Source organism: Triticum urartu, chromosome 6A, assembly GCF_056163025.1.
Source record: "Triticum urartu cultivar PI428250 chromosome 6A, HENAU_Tu73, whole genome shotgun sequence".
NCBI lineage: Eukaryota > Viridiplantae > Streptophyta > Magnoliopsida > Poales > Poaceae > Triticum > Triticum urartu.
This window is the reverse complement of record NC_141878.1, coordinates 172,589,250-172,609,290: the sequence shown is the minus strand read 5'-3', so window position 1 is coordinate 172,609,290 and position 20,041 is coordinate 172,589,250. Positions and strand designations below refer to the sequence as shown.

The window sequence follows — 20,041 nt, the reverse complement described above, 5'->3', positions numbered from 1 at the left end:
CCACCTTGTCATGCCACCTACATGGGCCCTTAGAGATCAAATCTGAAATTGTCATATGGGCTCTAGGCCCATCTCATATTTCAACAATTCCCCACCAGATCTCAGGGGCCCAGTTTGTCCTTTGTTCCAAACGCTGTTTTGATATACCAGCATCTCAGTGGAGACCGATTAAGGTTGAGCTCCACCTAGACCAAGTAGTTACACTCCTTCACAACTGAACAATGGACTATGCCTTGAATTGTCAGTTTGGCGTCAAGAAGTTTCATCACAAGTCTCACTGATACGAGGCTGCCGAAGGACGACCCCTCGGGTGGAGCATATTAGTCACACTCCTGGCCTATTTATGAGCTTGCTAGAGATCACCCCAATCTCATAGACTGTGACCAGCAGTCGGGCTCATATAGGTATGTTCTTCCAAAGATCGCTCTGTAGGGTAGCATCTTGCTTATGCATATAAGCCTTGGAACACATTAAGACAGTAGTCATCCTTCCATACAGTTTTCGAGAGTATTGCATCTCCAACGGAGTGGGTTAGTTAAGTTACTCTCCTTAGTTCACCAATGGCTTGTTTCCAGGTCCTACTTCACGGGATCTCCGATCACATAGGTTGGGTTACTACCATGGCAACTCATGTGGGTCTCATACCCATCTCCCTTGATGCGTTATCTATCACAACACGTGATAGCCCTTTAGTAAAGGGATCTGCCAGATTCTTAGCCGTTTGAATATAATCCAACACTATCACTCCGGAGTTCCTCAATTTTCTGACAGCTTTCAATCTCATTCTTATGTGTTTGTTGGACTTCATGTTGTCCTTTGAACTCTTCACCTTGACAATAACTGTTTGATTTTCACAGTTCATAAGGATGGCCAGAACCGGCTTCTCAACCACTGGCAAGTCCATCAACAGATCCCGAAGTCATTCTGCTTCGCCACCCGATGTGTCTAATGCTGTTAATTCTGCTTCCATTGTCGATCTTGTTAAGATCGTTTGCTTGCAAGACTTCCAGGAAACAGCACCACCTCCAAGAGTAAATATATACCCAGTTGTGGCCTTCATCTCATCAGCATCAGAGATCCAATATGCGTCACTATACCCTTCAAGTACCGACGGGTATCCGGTATAGTGAAGTCCATAGTTTATAGTACCTTTCAGATAGCGCATAACTCTCTCAAGAGCACGCCAATGTACATCACCCGGTTTGAAAACAAATCGGCTTAGTTTGCTAATAGCAAATGCGATGTCAGGCCTCGTTGCGCTCGCTAGATACTGTAGTGAACCAACAATCTGAGAGTATCTCAATTGATCTATAGCTGTGCCTTTAGACTTTCGAATCAGCACACTAGAATCATATGGTGTTTGAGATGGTTTGCAGTCCGAATATCCAAAACGACTCAACACCTTCTCAACATAATGGGATTGCAAAAGTGTAATCCCACCCTCATCATCTCTCAATAGCTTGATGTTCAAGATAACATCAGCCACTCCAAGGTCCTTCATCTCAAAGTTCTGAGATAGGAAAGACTTAACCTCCTCGATCAACTTGAGATTAGTCCCAAATATCAGTATGTCATCAACATACAAACACAGTATAACTCCTTCGCCCCCACCATAGCGATAGTATACACATTTGTCAGCCTCATTAACAACAAAGCCAACAGATGTCAACGTTTCATTAAACTTGTCATGCCATTGCTTAGGCGCTTGTCTCAGGCCATACAAAGATTTCACCAACTTACACACCTTTCCTTCCTGACCATCCATCACAAAGCCATCGGGCTGTTGCATATAGATTTCCTCCTTTAGCTCTCCGTTCAGGAAAGCCGTCTTAACATCCATCTGATGAATGAGAAGACCATGCGAGGCCTCCAACGAGAGTAATACTCGAATCGTGGTCAGTCTGGCCACAGGTGAATAAGTGTAAAAGAAATCTTCTTCTTCTTTCTGGGCGTAGCCCTTGGCCACAAGCCTAGCCTTGTACTTTTCTATCGTACCATCGGGCCTAAGCTTCTTCTTGAACACCCACTTGCATCCCAATGGTTTGCAACCATAAGGACGTTCAGTAAGCTCCCAAGTCCCGTTAGCCATTATGGAATCCATCTCGCTACGGACCGCATCCTTCCAGTAGTCAGCTTCTGGAGATGCATACGCTTCTGAAATAGAAGTGGGATTATCCTCCACGAGGTATATGAAGAAATCATCACCAAAGGTCTTTACAGTCCTTTGTCTCTTACCCCTACCAAGGGATTCCTCATTATCCTCCTCAGGATTTTCATCATGTGTTTGATTATAATAGTCCATCGGAATGGCAGGTTCAGGAGTCTCCTCAGATTCCTGTCTAGAAATGCTTTGTACATCTCTCATGAGAAAAATGTCCTCAAAGCATGTAGCATCTTTAGACTCCATAATTGTACCGACTTTCATGTCAGGTACCTCAAATTTCACTACTAGAAATATATAGCCAACACTATTCATAGTGTAGCCCAAATTAACACAGTCCATAGTCTTTGGTCCAAGCTTACGCTTTTTGGGGATCGGCACATTAACTTTCGCCAAGCAGCCCTAGGTACGTAAGTACGAGAGTGTTGTCCTTCTCTTGGTCCACTTCTCATAAGGAGTGATCTCGTTATCCTTTGTCGGAACTTTATTCAGGACATGACAGGATGTCATTATAGCCTTCCCCCACCATGCCTTGGATAAACCCGACGTATCTAACATGGTGTTAACCAAATCAGTTAGAGTACGGTTTTTCCGCTCGGCAACCCCGTTTGATTGGGGTGAGTAAGGAGGCGTCCTCTCGTGAATAATGCCGTGTTCCGCACAAAAGGCATCAAACTCTTTCGAGAAGTACTCTCCACCACGATCTGACCGGACTCGTTTAATTTTCTTTTCAAGTTGATTGTCAACTTCTGCCTTATAGATTTTGAAGTAGTGTAGAACCTCATCTTTAGTATTTAACAGATACACATAGCAATATCTAGTGGAATCATCTATCAAAGTCATGAAATATTTCTTTCCATCTTTAGTCAACACACCATTCATCTCACAAAGATCAGAATGTATGAGTTCCAGTGGCGCCAAGTGTCTCTCCTCTGCTGCCTTGTGAGGCTTGCGAGGTTGCTTAGATTGCACACACGAATGGCACTTAGAACCTTTGGCTAAAGTGAAACTCGGGATTAAATTCGATTTTGCTAGCCGCGTCATAACACCGAAACTAATGTGACAAAGACGTGAATGCCATACTTCAGATTCATTAACACTCAAATGAATATTGTTCACGACTTTATTACATAGATCTGCAAGAGAAAGGCGGAACATGCCTCCGCATTCATAACCCTTTCCAACAAATAGTCCATATTTCGTAACAACTAATTTATTAGACTCGAATACCAACTTAAACCCTTCTCTACATAGAAGGGAGCCACTAACGAGGTTCTTCTTGATGGCGGGGACATGCTGCACGTTCTTCAGCTGCACGATCCTTCCCGAAGTAAACTTCAGATCGACCGTGCCAACACCAAGAACAGAAGCACTCGCGCCATTCCCCATCAGTACGGACCCGTGACCTGTGGCCTGGTAAGAAGAAAACGATGAAATGTCAGCACACACATGAACACCTGCACCTGTGTCAACCCACCAATCGGTGGACGGTGAAACTGAAAATACAGCAAATAAATTACCGTACCCAGATGCACCACTCTCATTGTTGCTCACAATCATATTGACAGACTTGGAGTTCTGCCCTTGCTTCTTATACTTGTTTGGGCACTTGTTGGCCCAATGTTCAAGCGAACCACAAGTAAAGCAGCCCTCATCCTTCTTGTTCTTCTTGAAGGTCTTCTTACCCTTCTTCTTAAAGTCGGCACTCTGTTGGACACCGTTCTTTCCCTTGGGCTTGTGGGAATTGGAGTTCTTCTGATGCACCATGTTGGCCACAGAAGTTCCTTCGACCCCTTTTCCGTGCGAGTCCTTTGCCCTTGAATTCTGCTCAACACTCGGATGTCCAATGACATCCTCCACAAAGAATTCACGCCTCTGATGTTTTAGAGTGGTGGCAAAGTTCCTCCAGGAATATGGAAGCTTAGCGATTATGCAGCCCGCGACAAACTTTCCCGGTAACTCGCACTTAAGAAGCTCAAGCTCCTTAACAATGCATATTATCTCATGAGCATTCTCCAATACAGGACGGTTTTCAACCATCTTGTAACCATGGAACTGCTCTATAATATACATCTCGCTCCCTGCATCGGCAGCCCCGAACTTAGATTCGAGCGCCTCCCACAAGTCCTTGGCAGACCGCACATGCAAATATGCGTCAACCAGCTTATCTCCAATCACGCTCAGAACTGCCCCGAGGAACATAACAGTGGCCTCCTTGAACGCCTTCTCCTGATCAGGAGCGATCATTTCTGTGGGAGTCACACCGGCGACCCAGAATGCATTCATGGTAGTGAGCCATAAGGTGGTTTTAGTCTGCCAACGCTTAAAGTACGTCCCCGTAAATGGCGACGGTTTCAGTGCAGCAGCAAAACCAGAATTCGAAAAACTCCTACACAGATTAAGTTTTTGGATTGATAAGAAAATAGGCAGTTTTCTGATTAAATTAATCCATGAATAAATCATGAGCATGACATTGACAGTATTGATAACACACTGGTTACGATCTAACAGAGCATGTACTACGCATATAGTAGAAACATCTACGCATATCGCTAGTACTGCTACAACAGAAAGAAACATGAGAGGGATAAACGATGTATACCCTCCAATCGGCCATGCGGCGGCGGTGGCGGCGGCAGTAGCCGCGGCATCCTCGGCGGCCTTCTTGTCGGCCTCGGCCTTCTCAGCGGCGGCACGGTCGGCGTCGGTCGACATGGTGATGACGAAGGTAATGTGGACGTAGATGAACAGAAGCGAGCAGTCGCGTAGTCGCTACCCAAAAACCTAATCGCCCCTCTCCCGTACAGGATCCGGAGAGGCGGGCTTTCGTAGGCCTACTCTCCCGTCAACCGTGTACGCGGTGAACGGGACGGAGTCACCGGCGGCAGCAGCAGCAGAGGAACAACGCGGGCGTGGAGGCGGAGATGTGTTCTGTTTCGTGGCGGCTAGGGTTGGCAGCGCCCCACATATATATGTGCGGCTGCGCGTGGAGAGACGTGGGCTGAATCCACGTCCAAGTCGGTAGCCCACGATCCGACGTCTCAGATCGTGGCCCCACCTGTCAAAGACTCTCCGTTCCTGACCGGCAAAAAGAAGCGCATAGGAGTGAGCTCGGCTCGGCTCAATCCCGCAACCCGCGGCGCGTCGTGACGAGGCGTGGCGTGGCGAGGCGAACAGAGGAGGAGTGCGTGAGGGCCTCATCTCTTCTCAAGCTCCAATAGCATGAGGAAGAGAATCCCTTATAAACCACTCCAACTCTCCTTCCACTTCCGGGGTGAGACTAAACTTCCCACCACCTTGTCATGCCACCTACATGGGTCCTTAGAGATCAAATCTGAAATTGTCATATGGGCTCTAGGCCCATCTCATATTTCAACACCTCTTCCCGCCGTTTCTTCCCGCGTTTTCTCCACTTCCCTCCCGTACTCTTCCTTCCTTCCGCCAAACTCCCTCCCGCTCGCCTCCCTCCCAACCGGCCGCCATGCCACCGAAGAAGTACGTCGCCCCCAACGCGGCGGCAACCGCGACCGCCTCCGTCGCCCAGCCGAAGCAGAGGAAGCCGAGGGCGCCGCCGACCAAGCCACCGGGCATGTCAAACGCCGAGTGGAGGGCGGAAGTTCAGCGGCGGGAGGTTGTCACCGTCGACCGGCGAAACAGGGCCATCTCCAAGAAGGCCCGCGACAATGCGGCGTGCGCGGCTGCGGCTGCCTCGGCGGACCAAATCGAGGCCGAGGCGGCTCGCACGGGGATGATGAATCCACCCAGAAGCCACGCCCAGTACGCGCCCTGGGGTCAGCAAGGCGTCGGCTCTCCGCAACCATGGGCATCGCCCTCGCCGGGCTACGCCGACGGTGACGCGCACGGTGGGTTCAACCCAAACGTCACCTTCCCCCATGGATACCCGGTCCAGCGCACGCCCTCACCCGTCTTCGCCGGCGTGCAGTACCCTCCATACAACTACTCGCCGCCCGCCTACGCTTCCTCCCCGACGCCCCCGCTACGCCGTGGCCCGCTGCCCTTCTCGCACCTGGGCGACACCGACGAGACCGAGGCCGACATGGACGACATCATCGTGACAGGTTCGGCCGCGGCCGCCGCATCTCCCGGGTTCGCCACCCAGGACGAGGTGGTGGATCTCAGCGGCGGCATGGATGGCGAGCTCGGCTACGTGTACGGCGAGGACGAGCAGGAGGAGCAGGAGGAGGAGTACGAGGAGGAGGAGGAGCCGATGCCAGCGACAGCGAAGGGGCGTAAGAAGAAGCGGGCGGCCAGAACAGGCGAGCTGCGCATCAAGTGGGCGTCCAAGGAGAAGGAATGCCTCGCCGAAGCATGGAAAGTCGTCTGCCTCGACCCGACGACCGGCACGAACCAGAGCGTCGACACGTACTAGGACCGCATCAAGGCCGAGTTCGACGAGCGCAAACTCGTCGACACCTACTTCAAAGACGTCTACATGCAGCGCGGCTCCAAGGCGATGGCGAACCATTGGGGGCGTATCCAGGGGGCGTGCAACAAATGGCATGGGGTCGTCGAGGAGGTCGCAGCTCGCCCGGAGAGCGGCGCCAGCGTCGAGGATCAGGTATGCCACGCCGGCCTCCCACCTCTCTTCACCGTGTACGCGTGCCAACTGTTTGTCCCTCCGCGCAGTTGTTGCGCATGTTCACCCTGTATCGGCAGAGCAACAGCGACGCCGAATTCAAGTACCTCCACGTCTACAAGCGCATTGACAAGTGCGAGAAGTGGGCGGAAGTCCGACGCACCCTCAACAAGGCCAAGGAGACCTACAAGCCGGACGCGCCAACTCCTGACGCATCGGAAGGGCGGCCGGACGGCAACAAAGTTACCAAGAAGGGGAAATACGCCGACGCGGCCACCGCTCGAGTGCAGGAGTCCATCGAGCACTGCCTCGCCGACGCGCAGGCCCGGGCCGTCCTTCGTGAAGAGAAGACCGAGGCGCGGTGGTCGGCGTTGATGTCGAGCAGCGCCGTCAAGCTCGACCTGCTCCGGACGAACGTCGCTGCGAAGAAGAGAAACACCACCCTGGCTTTCCTGCTGGGCGGGGCGGACATGCTCCAGAGCATCGACGAGGCGGTCAAGGCGTGGTACTTGGCGGAGCGTGGCCTCATCCTGAACCAGCTTCCCTCGACAAGGCCGCCGACGCCGACGCACACGCCGACGCCGACGCCAAGTCCGCGTGACGACGCCTCCACGACGCCCAGCACCACCGAAGCCGCGCCGACGCCGCCAAGCCCGCGCACGCCAACTCCGCCGACGCCTGGGGCAGAGCCCGCCAAGTGATGCGCACGCGAACTTCTGCCGCTCTATTTTTTTGTATGCCGAACTGTGGCTTGCGATCGCCCGACTTGTGACGCCTTTTGTGAGCGGGAACGACCAAGTTCGGATTTTTCATGTCCTGGGGACGGTGCCTGGGGATGTGAATGGGAGCTAGGTCGCCCCCAGGAAGCCGAACTAGCGCCGGTTCGCCCCCAGACCGTCTTTTTTTAACGCTCTGAGGGACCGAACGGCTGGAGATGCTCTTAGGACCAACCGATCTCCTCGTGGGCGCATGCATGGCTCCGACGCGCCCATGTACCGCGCGACCGGGCCACGTTCGTACGTATACGTCCCAACACAAGCCAGCGACGATCGACAAGCTGGCAGACAAATACAGTACGTACGTGAACGCCCATGCATGCATGCCCCTCCATGCGGCCAGTAGGACGTGCATGCGCAGTCTTGCACCACGGAAAGTTAGATTTAATGCCGACTTCGTACAAGAACCGTAAGATTGTTTTGCTACCGGTAGATTGGGCCACGGGCAATAGATTGACCGTCATCCTAGTGATGATTTGGTCCGTTCATCGAGTCGAGCCCCTCGGTTCTGCGACTTGTCCGCGAAGGGTGTGGAAACCGGCCGCATGCGTCCGTGAGCATGTGATGCACTCGTGCACCACGCGGCGGGGGCACGTCCCTATCGCGCCGTCTCCACTCTCCGCTACCGCTAGCATCAATCCAGCTGGAAGAACCCGTCGCATACAGACCAACGCGACACAGGCACACCAACTACTCTGCCTGTAGAACAATGTGCACGCTGAACAACGCTGCCGGTAGAAGAATGTGCGCCGGGCGCAGCGCGCGCGGGTGATTAAACTGGATAGGCGACGGTACGTATTTGCATGGCATTCGGGCTTGTGGCCCTATGAGTACGACCCGAACCCATCGATACCTTTTTCTTTTTGATTGATTGATTGATTGAAGGAAAAACAGAAACCAGTAGGATGAGCCTACCCCGTGATTGGAACACTCTGTGCATATGATAATCAAATTGCCGCAACGATTGTGGTATAATGTTATGCTGCAGAAAAATTGTACCAAAAAAACATTATGTGCTGAAACACTCATGTAAAAAATCAAGCAAGGGAAAGGTAATTGTCCTAGCAAAAGTTAAGGGCCTCTTTGGTTTATAGGAACAATGAATTGAAAAACATGGGAATGGAATATTTTCTTTTGATGGCATGGTTCATACGGTTAGTTCGGAAGAGTGTAACAAATGAAAAATTGATGAAAATTTCCTCTCGTCTCAGTTTTGAAGAAAAAAAATTACAATCCACTTAGAACCCTTCTCTAGAATTCCTACACACAAAATACGAGATGTGACCTTTAGTGACACAACATCCTTTTTTTTCTTTTAGATGACACAACATCCTAATTATAATTTTTTTCATGTGATCTGACTATGTTTATCATGATTCATGTGTATCTTTCTATTCCTATGAACCAAACACACACGGTTGCAAAATTCCCATGTGTTTAATACTTTGCTTTACACACTTGTTTAGGACCCCGATAACGCCCGAACATTCATGGCAAATCCGTGCTGTGTATTTTCTGCCAGAAAATTGCCTTGAGTCAACTAAATTTATCATCCTCGCGTCACTAAATTTGCAATATAACAAACAATCAATTTGCCATGGTCAAATCCCAAACGTTTGAGATTTGTCGTTTTCGTTTATTTATACATATTATTGTTTTTCCCCTTATTTGTATGTTTTCAAAATCTTGCGTACTAAAAGAGGCCCTGCGACCAGACTGCACATGTAGAACATCAGGTGTACGCAAGACACAGAGGATCTCAGAGAGAAAGGACGGCTGGTTCGGGAGACGGGAGAAGGCAAGTTGCCACCCAGCCCGAGGCATGGGCTTTTTTTCCAGCTCAGCAAGCATTCCTCCCCTCACAGCACCGCAGTACTTACGTGTGCCGACTCAAAAAAAAAATGGCACTTACGTGTGCTACAACAATCCGTTAGATGTTAGTGTTGAATATTATTTTATTTATCGGCGTACGAGTACTATTAGAAATCAGAAATACAATGATGGGATTTCAAATGTTCATTTCTTTTGCAAAGTTGAGTGGTTAACAATGCCTGTTACGTATCCGTGGAACTTCTGGAGAGCCCAAAAAAACTGTGCAACCACCGGGAAACCAAGACCAAATATCCTAACGACCTAAAGATATCGGGGGAAACATATCAAGCTACTTTGCAAAAGAGAAAAGAAAAAAGAGGCAACAACACCTGTTCCTTTTTACACTTTTCTTTCGGTTCTACAAGGCTGAAGAGCAGGCGGAAACCACTCCTGGGAGTAAGGTCAGCTTCGACGATGTGCCGCCGAATGTTTCAGGAGTTGCACCAGCTAGCCAGCAAAGAGGATGAAGAACAGTCTTGCGGATGCACACCTCTGTTGACGAAAGCAGCTGACTGCATGGTTAGTCGCCTTGCAGACAGTAGAGCTGGCGGATGTTGCCCGTAGCTGCAAACATGAACCGATATTGTTTGCATTACTCAATGCACATAATCAGCAAATACTCCATTGAGCACTGATGGAAAATAGAGTAAATGTTGTGGACTACAAAAATACAGTACAGTGGTGTATCATTTACACCGACATAACTTTACTCCCTCCGTTCCTCAGGGCATTTACAACACACAAGCGCTTAACCAGGCGCTTAGGAAAAGAAAATAAATATTTTTTGGCTTAGCGTCCAGGCTGGCGTCCGAGCTTCCAACGCTGGAATTAATGTACGGACGCTACACAAAGTAGAAAAAGAACGAGAAACACCCCTAGCGCCCGGTGACTTCTTTTGCGCCGACGCTAGCTGATTTACTGGGATTGAATGGGATTCTGTTGAAACTGCCGGGAATTAGATCCTAGCGCCCGTGCTTAGCACCCCCCATTGTAGATGCCCTAAATATAAGTCTTTTTACAGATTCCAATACGACCTACATACGGAGCAAAATGAGTGAATCTACACTCTAAAATAAGTCTATATACATCCGTATATAGCCGTATTGAAACTCTAAAAAAAAAATCTCTAAGAAGGCTTATATTTAGAAATGGAGGGAGTACCCTGAGATAGAGGCTGGGTAGCACCAATTGAATTGAAGCTTGTTCAACATCGTCTGAGATGGTTTGGGCATATTCAACGCAGGCCTCCAGAAGCTCCGGTGCATAGAAGCTCCAGTGCTTAGCGGACGGCTAAAGCGTGCGGAGAATGTTAAGAGAGGTCAGGGTAGACCGAATTTGACATGGGAGGAGTCCGTAAAGAGATATCTGAAGGATTGGACTATCACCAAGAACTAGCTATGGACAGGGGTGCGTGGAAGCTTGCTATCCATGTGCCCGAACCATGAGTTGGTCGCGAGATCTTATGGGTTTCACCTCTCCTACCCCAACTTGTTTAGGACTAAAGGCTTTGTTGTTGTTGTTGTTGTTGTTGCTGTAGGGAGTACTATTGGTTGGTTGACTTGTATTGAGATTGGAATGGCAGAAATTCTCCAGCCAGCGTAAAAGAACTTGCATGTTTGGAGAATGGTCAACGAATGGCTAGGCCTTGGAGCGCTTGATGTAGCTCGGTGAGCAGCAAAGCACTCAATCAAGAATTGGGGGATCAACATGACGTCTAGTGACATCTGCCATGCTAACCAATTGGACCATTTGAAACGAGCGAAATGCTCAGGTTTTCCAAGAGAAATCTATGCCACCACCCGCCATTTTGGCAAATACTACCTCTCTTCCAATTTAAGTGACGTCCTAACTAGCTAACATTTTTCCAAAATACTTGACGTTTTGAGTCACTTGTCCACATTTCCCAACATGTTCTCTTACCGTGCCCCTCCTCCACTCTAATGTCGGCTGTTCGGTCACTGGCAGAAAAACGAAGAATATAAAGGAGATTCCAGCCACCTCCTTAGTCTGTTTTAAAATTCTCGAAACATCTTTTTTTTTTTGTAATGGAGGAAGTATCAAAGAAGAGGCAAAGCTTTCGGCACTTGCTGGCGCAAAGCACCTGAGTAGCATCATGCCAGGAAAACAGTCCCCGTGTAATTTTATTTTAACATTTTGCAAACCTATGTTCTCTTCTCCTTAATTAATGGATGAGGCAAATCTTTTGCCTCGGTTTAAAAAAAAACTTAAGGCCTCTTTAAAGAATTTTCATAGGAATCCAAGAAGACCATTCCGGTCCTGTTTTCCTTCCAGTTGCATTCCAAGGGCATTAACGAAATAGTTAAATAAGATTGGGCTGCCTTCCAAATAGTTAAATAAGGTTGAATGAATCCTATCTTATGTGGTATTTACCCCGTCACCACAATAATGAAACAGATGGAGACATGGAGATAAAGCACCAAGTGTAACTACTGACATATAAAAGGCAGAAGTGATATGTACATGCTATGAAATAACCAAATGCACAGATGAAAAATTACCATATAGCCAATCTTTGAACTGCGAGTGAAGGGCGCTTGCTAATTCCTTTTTCCTATTTTCGTCAAGTTGCAGCTCCCGAATAGTTTTTTTAGTATCTTCCAGAACAGCTTGCTGAAGATGATATGGCATGTTTAGGAACATGTGACTTTTAGGAATACTAAACAGTAAATCTTTCCTACTTATAAAGGTTGGAGTTGGTGGTGAGTTCATATGTGGGACCAACAACCTTCATCAATAAAAAATAAACCCTTATCCACATGTGGAACCAACAACCTTCATCAATAAAAAATACACCCTTACCCACTTGTGGGACTAGCAAGAGTACTCGACTAGCAACCTTCCAAGATACATAAATAAACAAATGTGCTTTTACTTACATGTGAGACCTAAAACAAATAAACAAGTATACTACTACTCCAGCGACAAATATTACGGTACAGAGGGAGTACTTCCATGTGAGATCAACACTTGCAGAATGAACAAATAAAAATTGTAAAAATGTGACTCCAACTCAAAATTATGCTCTTAAGCAGTTCGTAGCAACTCACGGGCATTGTGCTAGTAAAATATAGAGAAGTGAACAAACTGTACCCAAATAACATTAACAAATCAATACTGATTTGCATTATGGCCATGAGGCAGTGTGAATCACACTAGATAGCCTTAGCATTGAGTAAATTATAATAGAAACATCATTCTAGGGAAGTTTATCGAAGTTAATGTACCTTCTTGCTTTGCGATGCCTGATAAATTTCAGGCAATGGAAAAGGATTGCATTTTGTAGGCTCTTGTACTTCATCCTCAAACCAATTAGGAATCTGCAGGCGTTAGTAGTCATGTTTAGTTGTTTTTATACAAGAGAAAATTATTGTGAAAAGACAAACAAGGCCCGAGAAGCATACTATCATGCTGTAGCTAAAATCTTACAATGTACTTAACATACCAAAAAGTTTGTGAATAGATCAGGATCTACACAAGTAGCAGATTCGGCTTGAACATCAGAAACCCCAGCAGGATGGGACAATGAATCATGTGGATCAACGACTCCCAATACAAAAGGTTGGTCCCATTTATTGGTAGAGGGATCTACACCAACTTGTGTCAGATGCTCACCCAATCTTGGATAGTAAGTATTAAATGGAGCAATCTGTTCATACATGAATGGAGAAATTTCACAATGTCAAAATTTAAAAATTAAAGCATTATTGTTACTATACTATCATGTCAAGTTCACAACATTGACTGTCACACCTTTTCCAACTGTAACCTATGTATTCAGAGAGTATTCCACAGTCATGAATGGTTACTTGTATACAATTGGCGATTAATCTTCCTTTTTCACTTAATAGTAATAGAACAGCAGATTTTCACTCATAAATACAGTTTACGGATCTTAGTTCTAGGTGTAGTGACATACACAGTATGTACCGCACAAATGATGTATGATTCATTCATAGTGTATTATTACACATGATGACTAGCCATGTCAATGAATTGTTAAGAATTTACAACTGTTCATCATACGCCACTTAATTGCTACGCAGCAGCTAGTCCTGACTAACAGTTTAGAACAGAAAGAGTAGCAGAACCTCACATGTAATTTATGGTTGTCCCCCACAATAAGAGGCTGGTGATTTACTCCCAAGTAGAAGATGCACTCACGACAGTTAGCAATACAGATTCGTTTTGCAGCTGCAATAATATGCACTCTTTCACAATGCTCCACCTTTATAACCTGACAACACGAAACATTATATTCTTGAAATGCAATTGGCAGAGTTGGGGCAAAAATAGCAAAAATTGAATGACCAATAAAAAACACCAATTATCCATCTGCGATCAGATTTCCCATTTTTCCTCTTTGCTACTTATACAGCATATCAACTCAAATAACTTCTTGAAATTTTTATCCGTGTCATAAGAATTTTCCAGCAATGCAGACTGCATAAATTATCAGTCATCATATGGTCCACAACAATGTTAACCACCCCTCTATTGCCATTATTCTCACCATCTAGTTTTTTTCCCCATGGGGACGAAAAGCCAAAAACAATGAATATTCATCTATCCTCTCAATGGTAGGGTTGACTCGATCATTAGACAAAATGAAAAACGGTTCCCCAATTCCAAAACAAACAAATGAATTTTCTGCAATGCTGTAAAAGCAGAATCCAGGTGGCTACTGTCCACCGGTGACTGAAAATACAGTCCAACACACGCTAGCTTCTATGCATGGAGCTAATGATTAGTCATATGTAGCATGCAAGGACTCAAAATATTTAAACAGACAATACTAGTTCCAACATTCTCCCCCTAATCTTGACAAGTCGGTTCACGTTTGGCATTGACATCGCACACCGACTCTTCTTTGGACAAATCACGTCACTGTTGGTGGAATCACATGAACTCTTCATGTGACGAACAGTATCATACCACCATCATTGGCATCACGCCAAACTGCCTGTGTGATGCTATCGTTAGAAGGAAAGCCACTATGAGGTTCATGTCAAACAAGAACAAAAAGAGTCAAGATTAGTAGCGAGAACGTAGGAACTAAGATTGATCAGACAAGTATTTCAAGTCCATAATCCAGATGTGTTGCATGTGGCTAATGGTTATTTGCATGCACAGAACACAGTATATACTGGAGCAGATATTATGCTATTTAGCTCTACCAAGACACAAATTGCCTCGAAGCAAATTGAATCCACATAACAGAGGGGGTGAGGAATGACCAAATGCCATGCATGCATACCTTGCCGACAGCACCAAGAACAACGGTAGTATCAGAACATCCATACACAGTAGCATACTTCACCGGTGCTAATATATAAATAACGGAATCATGGCAGTTCAAAACCTACACATACAGTTTGCAGTACGTGTTAAACAATGCTGATAATTTCCAGCGCTGGGGTTCCAATATTGAACAGACAAAGCTACAAGAGGTCACAACATTAGAACACAGAGGTAAACAGCACAAAACATATTTCAACACTGATTAGAGAGGATAGAGGGTGTTCCAAAGTGTCCAGCACAACAGGAGATTTTATATTGGTTCTTTCCAGATCAGATCAACGGCCTGCATATTTCTCGTCTGCTTTAACCTTGTATATATATATATATATCTTGACCCAAGTACTGCAACTTTGCATGATTATTCTGTTAATAATACAGACCTGGCTACATAGTATTTCTTTCCTTCTAAGAGAAAGCAATGCTTCACTGCAAATCCAGTGATCAAAAGATTCTTGACTATGTTTACAGTGGCACCAGGAGGAAATTCAACCATGCAATCACTTATGACACTAGACACATACAAAATTTCTTGATCAACACTACATTGCATCTGGGGTGGGACAATATGAACATGTTGGGATTAAACGTGTTAAATCTCTTCATTCCTTTCAACATCCAAGTGGGCTACCTGTTACTCCCTCCGCCCCAAAATAAGTGTCTCTGAGTATTAAACAAAGCATTCGGGTACTGATACTAATATAACTATGATTTATACCTTCACTGAATTTCCTTTGACATCAGATGCATGCTTGACAACAGAAGTTTTGGAGAAACCCTCCACAAATGTAGAATTTCTATGGAATGCGGGATTGGCAACAGTAGTTGTGCTGTTCCTTGGATGACTTGTATTGGCATCTGCCATGGTAACATCAAGATCAGACGCTATCTGCTGGCTCCCTTCCTTTGCTGTAGATTTCTCAGTATAAAACTCCAATGAAGAAACAATATTCTGCAAAATCCAATCATGGACCTGAGCAGCAGATACTGGAGCAGCCGGCATGTCTGGATCAGAATTTGCAAAAAATGTGGCTGCCTGGCTTAGGGATGTTCCTTCCGAAAAATGCACTAGAAATCCAAGGTGCTCAAAAGTCTCCATTGTTAGTACCTGCACAAAAGATGCCATAATGCAGTTATCATATCATCAGATTTTAGCAGCATAACATCAAGATCGTCTTTCATATTTCCCCCATTGAAAAGAACACTAGCTAGCCGATTATTTGTAGTCGAAACTAAGCCCCTTTGTCAAGTTCCAACAAAGAATTACCTTCAGAATATGTCCTCAGATGTGAGGAAGAAAATAGATCTATTCTCAGTTGCACATGAAGACAAGAACTCACTTAAGTAATATACTCCCTCTGTCCCAAAATAAGTGTCTCAACTTTGTACTAGCTTGAGACACTTATTTTGGGACGGAGGGGGTATATTTAACTGAATCAACTGTGTGCTACCATTGACCTTTTGCTTTATGTGTTTTATACAATTTGTGTCTGCAGACGTATATGTCAGTGGGTTGTTCTACCCTTGGTCTTTTGTTTCAATTGCTTGATACAATTTATTGTAGACATGTTATCCATGGATTGTTCTAGCCTCTGGTTATAGCTAACACCTAACAGACTTCATAACCTATATGGAGGATTGGAGGTAAGAACTGTAAGGCTGTATTTGGCATTGTGGATCTACAGTCGAATGATAATCCCGTTTGCAAAACCCACTTTTGCCTATTTTAGTGTTTGTTTGACCCGATTTTGCCTAGCTTTGTGGCTAAATCTTCTATAGCAGATTATACAATCAACACAATACAGCAAAGTTCAACAACAGCAAACGGAGGCCAAGTAATATTTTATTTCGATCACACTATCCCCTATATAGTTTCACTCACCTAGAAAAATAAGGTGGAGAATGAAGAATGATCAATATATAATGAATAGTAACAATTTGAGTAACTTAAAGAGAAGATGACATACCAGAGAATCATCCCCCTCCCCCTCAACAGAATCAGCCAATAGAGTGAGAATATTAGCCATATGCTTTTGCAGATAAGATAACTGGTGAATTTCTTCATCTGCTTGAGAAGGTATAAAGCGACGGCTATTACTCCGTACAAGCTGCCAAACAATAGAAATAGGAAGCACTAAGTGAGGATGATGCCAAAAGAAAAGATACGCTAACTAGTTGTATTTGCAAAAGAAAAAAAATACAAGGGTGCCGATATGGTAAGACTGATCTGGGCTAAGGGTTGGCACCCTTTCGAAGGATAATGATTAACTCAAAAAGAACATCTATTATACAAGAAAACATGTAACATAAGCCAAGGTTGCTACAAAAATACAAAATATGGAACTGGAACAGATAAGAAACCCCCAAATGACAGATGGATTTATATAGGGAAAAAAAAGTGCAGGCGGCTCTCAACGCATTCCAAGATAGGATTATGGACACAAGCTTAGATGAATATCACTGCCAAGATACCTCTTATTCTAAGCAAAGCCTGTGTGGAGATGTTTGGGACATGAGTTCCAAGTGCCCATTAATATGTTGACAGTTAACTAGCGCAGTAGAAAGTTCAAGGATACAATTGCTGGAGCACTGAAGGTGATGAAAGAAATGTCTGATGAAACGTGTCACCAGTTTCCTCTAGAAAACATTTGGCCTGCTTTGGCACGTCACACTAGTTTTATATGAATACAGGATGATAGTAGGCAATTTGGCAGCTCATCTAGAAGTAAATTTAATACTAGGTTTCCCATGGCAGCGATATGCACCATTGGACTTAGCAATGCATGTTTGTCCAGAATAGCACGACTTCTGTGCAATCAATAATCCATCCACGCAAAAGGCAACACACAATTGTTTCGTTGCTTGATTCAATGTCCCGGTTCCATTGTTGATAATATAGGATGTAGTTTCCAAGTGGATGGCAATTGGTAAACGTCAAGTGGTTTAATCCTTTCAGCTCCCATCTACGTTGTTCTATGTACTTCTATACGAGCAGCAAAATTCTAACGAAAGCATTCGAACCAACGCAACCGCGTCCTAACCTGGATCGGAGAGAGAGCGGACAGGTAGCCGTCGAACGCTGAGGTGGATGGCCAGACGTCGGCGACGACGGGCGAGTCCTTGTGCGGGCGCGGCACGAGGCGCTTGTACGACTGGATGTAGAGGAAGAGCAGAACGTCGCGGAGGTCGGCGCCTCCACCACTCCCGCCGGCGTCTAGCGCGGGGTCCTCCGCGGGGAGGACCGCCGCGAGCATGCCGATCGCGAGCGCCGCCTGGTCGGGCGGGATCTGCAGCGCCTCCGCGAGGGACGCGGCGCCCACGCGCCCGTCACCCGCGGCGGCGGCCGCGGGCGCGAGCTTCTCCTTGAGCTGGGAGAGGGTCTGCGCCAGCGTGCCCTCCGGGAAGATGAGCTTGGGGATGGGCAGGAGGCCGTGCTCGAACGCCTCGCGCCGCGGGCGGAGGAGCGGCGTGGGAGGCGCCGCCGCCGCCGGCGTCGGCGGCGGCGGGTCGAGGGGCTCGTCAACCATGGCCGCGACAGAAGCGGGGGAGGGAGGAAAGAGGAGGAGATCTGAGAGATTTGCGAGAGCGAGGCCGTGGGAGTGCGATGCGACCGTGGAGACGCTGAAATGGTTCGGTGCCTGTGCCTCCATGATGCGCCTTTTTTTTCCCATTTTTTTCCCGTGGGTAAATTGCGGGATTTTCTAATTTCGGGCATGGATCTTATAACACAGTTCGATCTGCTACTGTCCTTAACGGAAGTTTTAAAGCACGATCGATCTTGGATTTGGTATTTTTATGACACCCATGGATGACTCTGCTGTCGACATTATTTATTTTTATGACACCCATGTAAAAGTAACCGAAATATGCTTCCCCAAGGCCTAACAACGCCCCTCCAACACATGATGTAGATGTAAAAAAAATTATCACGTTTTACTCTCTAGATGTAAAATAATCGCCTAGCGATGCAAATATACATCACTATCCACCGTCTGAGTAAAACAGCCACGTGTTGCGCAAACCCCCAACTGCCGTGCGGAAATTTCCTGCCGCCCGCCCGCCCTCCCGCCTCTCGCCACCCACCAGACCCCATGGTTGACTCCCCTGACCCCGCAGCCAGCACGGGTCTTACGCACCTCGCCGTGGCCACCACCGTGTATCCCACCTTTTTCGACGCCGCCACCGTCGCTATGCCTCCCCAACTCGTCGCGCCGGATTTGCTCCCCCCCCGGCGCGTCCCTTGGTCGCCGTTGGAATGGGTCCGTCGCCGGCAAAGAAGGCGGTCGTGGGCAAACCTCGTGGGGGCGGCCCGAAAGCAACCGCCGCGCAACCCCGATGCGGCATCATCCTGACCGAATAAGACCAAGGCGGTTGTGGCTGCTTCGGCTACTCACTTGCCGCTGAATGTGCCTGGTGATGGCACGGCTGCTCCCCCCCCCACCACCACCAACACCACAAGTCACGCCGTCGGCCGTCTAGGAGGACCTGTCCATGCCCACGGACACCACCTCCAATGTGCTCGACGAAATGTCACAAAGGTAAAAAAAAGAACTTTTTCTTTTTTATTGTTCTTTTCTCATGTTTCATATGAATAGAATGTGAGATTGTGTGTATGTGCATTTGTAGTCTTGATCATGACAAATGTCGCGAACAAAGATTTTGTCTCTCAGCAATATGCATCACAAGAATATGATACTCAACTTGATGATGAGAATCCCAACATGAAAGAGGAGGGCTTCATTGATAATGTAAATGGAAGAACCACAAATTATTCGAACGTCGAAGATGTGTTGATTTGTACAGCATGGAAGCGAGTCTCTCTTGATGCATCCGTGGAAAGTGACCAATCCGCGGCCACATATTGGAACCGCATCAAAGATTTATTCGACGGATGCAACACAAGTGGCCACTATCGATCAAGGGATTCTATTCGCCACCGATGGGGCACCATCGACACCTAATGCCAAAAATGGGCAAGTTGCTTGGCCAATGTTGATCGCATGAACCCTAGTGATTGCGATGAAGAAGACATGGTAATTGCTTGCTACTTTTAAATGTTTTCTCATGCTACATTGACCAAGTATCCATATTGCCGGTGTCCTGAATTGGGGGGTCCTAACCTAGTCGGCCTATTCTCTTCGGGTTGGGCCGATGGACCCTCATCCGTGGTCAAGATGGATTCAGGAGGCCGTACACAGGAGGCGTGAGACTACCTCCACCAAAGACTTGACGTATACTCCAAGATCTCTACTGCTGCCTTGCTCCTAGATACCTACCTTGTAACCCTAGATATCCTCCCTGGCATGTATATAAGCTAGA

At 46.7% G+C, this 20,041-nt stretch overlaps 1 protein-coding gene and 1 pseudogene across 1 annotated transcript; one reads left to right on the top strand and one right to left on the bottom strand.

Annotated features, from left to right (window-relative positions):
• The first annotated feature begins 5,642 nt into the window (after positions 1–5,642).
• Positions 5,643–7,459, top strand: LOC147964617 (uncharacterized; annotated as a pseudogene).
• A 2,061-nt stretch (positions 7,460–9,520) lies between these two features.
• LOC125517580 (uncharacterized) lies at positions 9,521–18,408 on the bottom strand. Its single transcript, XM_048682785.2, has 9 exons — positions 17,764–18,408; positions 16,690–16,830; positions 15,441–15,830; positions 14,682–14,786; positions 13,521–13,661; positions 12,870–13,073; positions 12,652–12,744; positions 11,926–12,037; positions 9,521–9,970 (listed from the first exon to the last, which is right to left on the bottom strand). Exons 1-9 carry the CDS (start codon positions 18,391–18,393, stop codon positions 9,927–9,929), a joined length of 1,860 nt encoding a protein of 619 aa, XP_048538742.2. The 5' UTR covers positions 18,394–18,408; the 3' UTR covers positions 9,521–9,926.
• Positions 18,409–20,041: the final 1,633 nt, after the last annotated feature.

Bases quoted from the DNA above. Each gene is read 5' to 3' on its own strand.
- LOC125517580 (XM_048682785.2), bottom strand. From the start codon at position 18,393: ATGGGAAAAAAAAGGCGCATCATGGAGGCACAGGCACCGAACCATTTC. The intron at 12,745-12,869 runs GTATGTTAAGTA...TAACGCCTGCAG, and splicing joins ATCTATTCACAAACTTTTTG to ATTCCTAATTGGTTTGAGGA. The intron at 12,038-12,651 runs GTACATTAACTT...TATCATCTTCAG, and splicing joins AGGCATCGCAAAGCAAGAAG to CAAGCTGTTCTGGAAGATAC.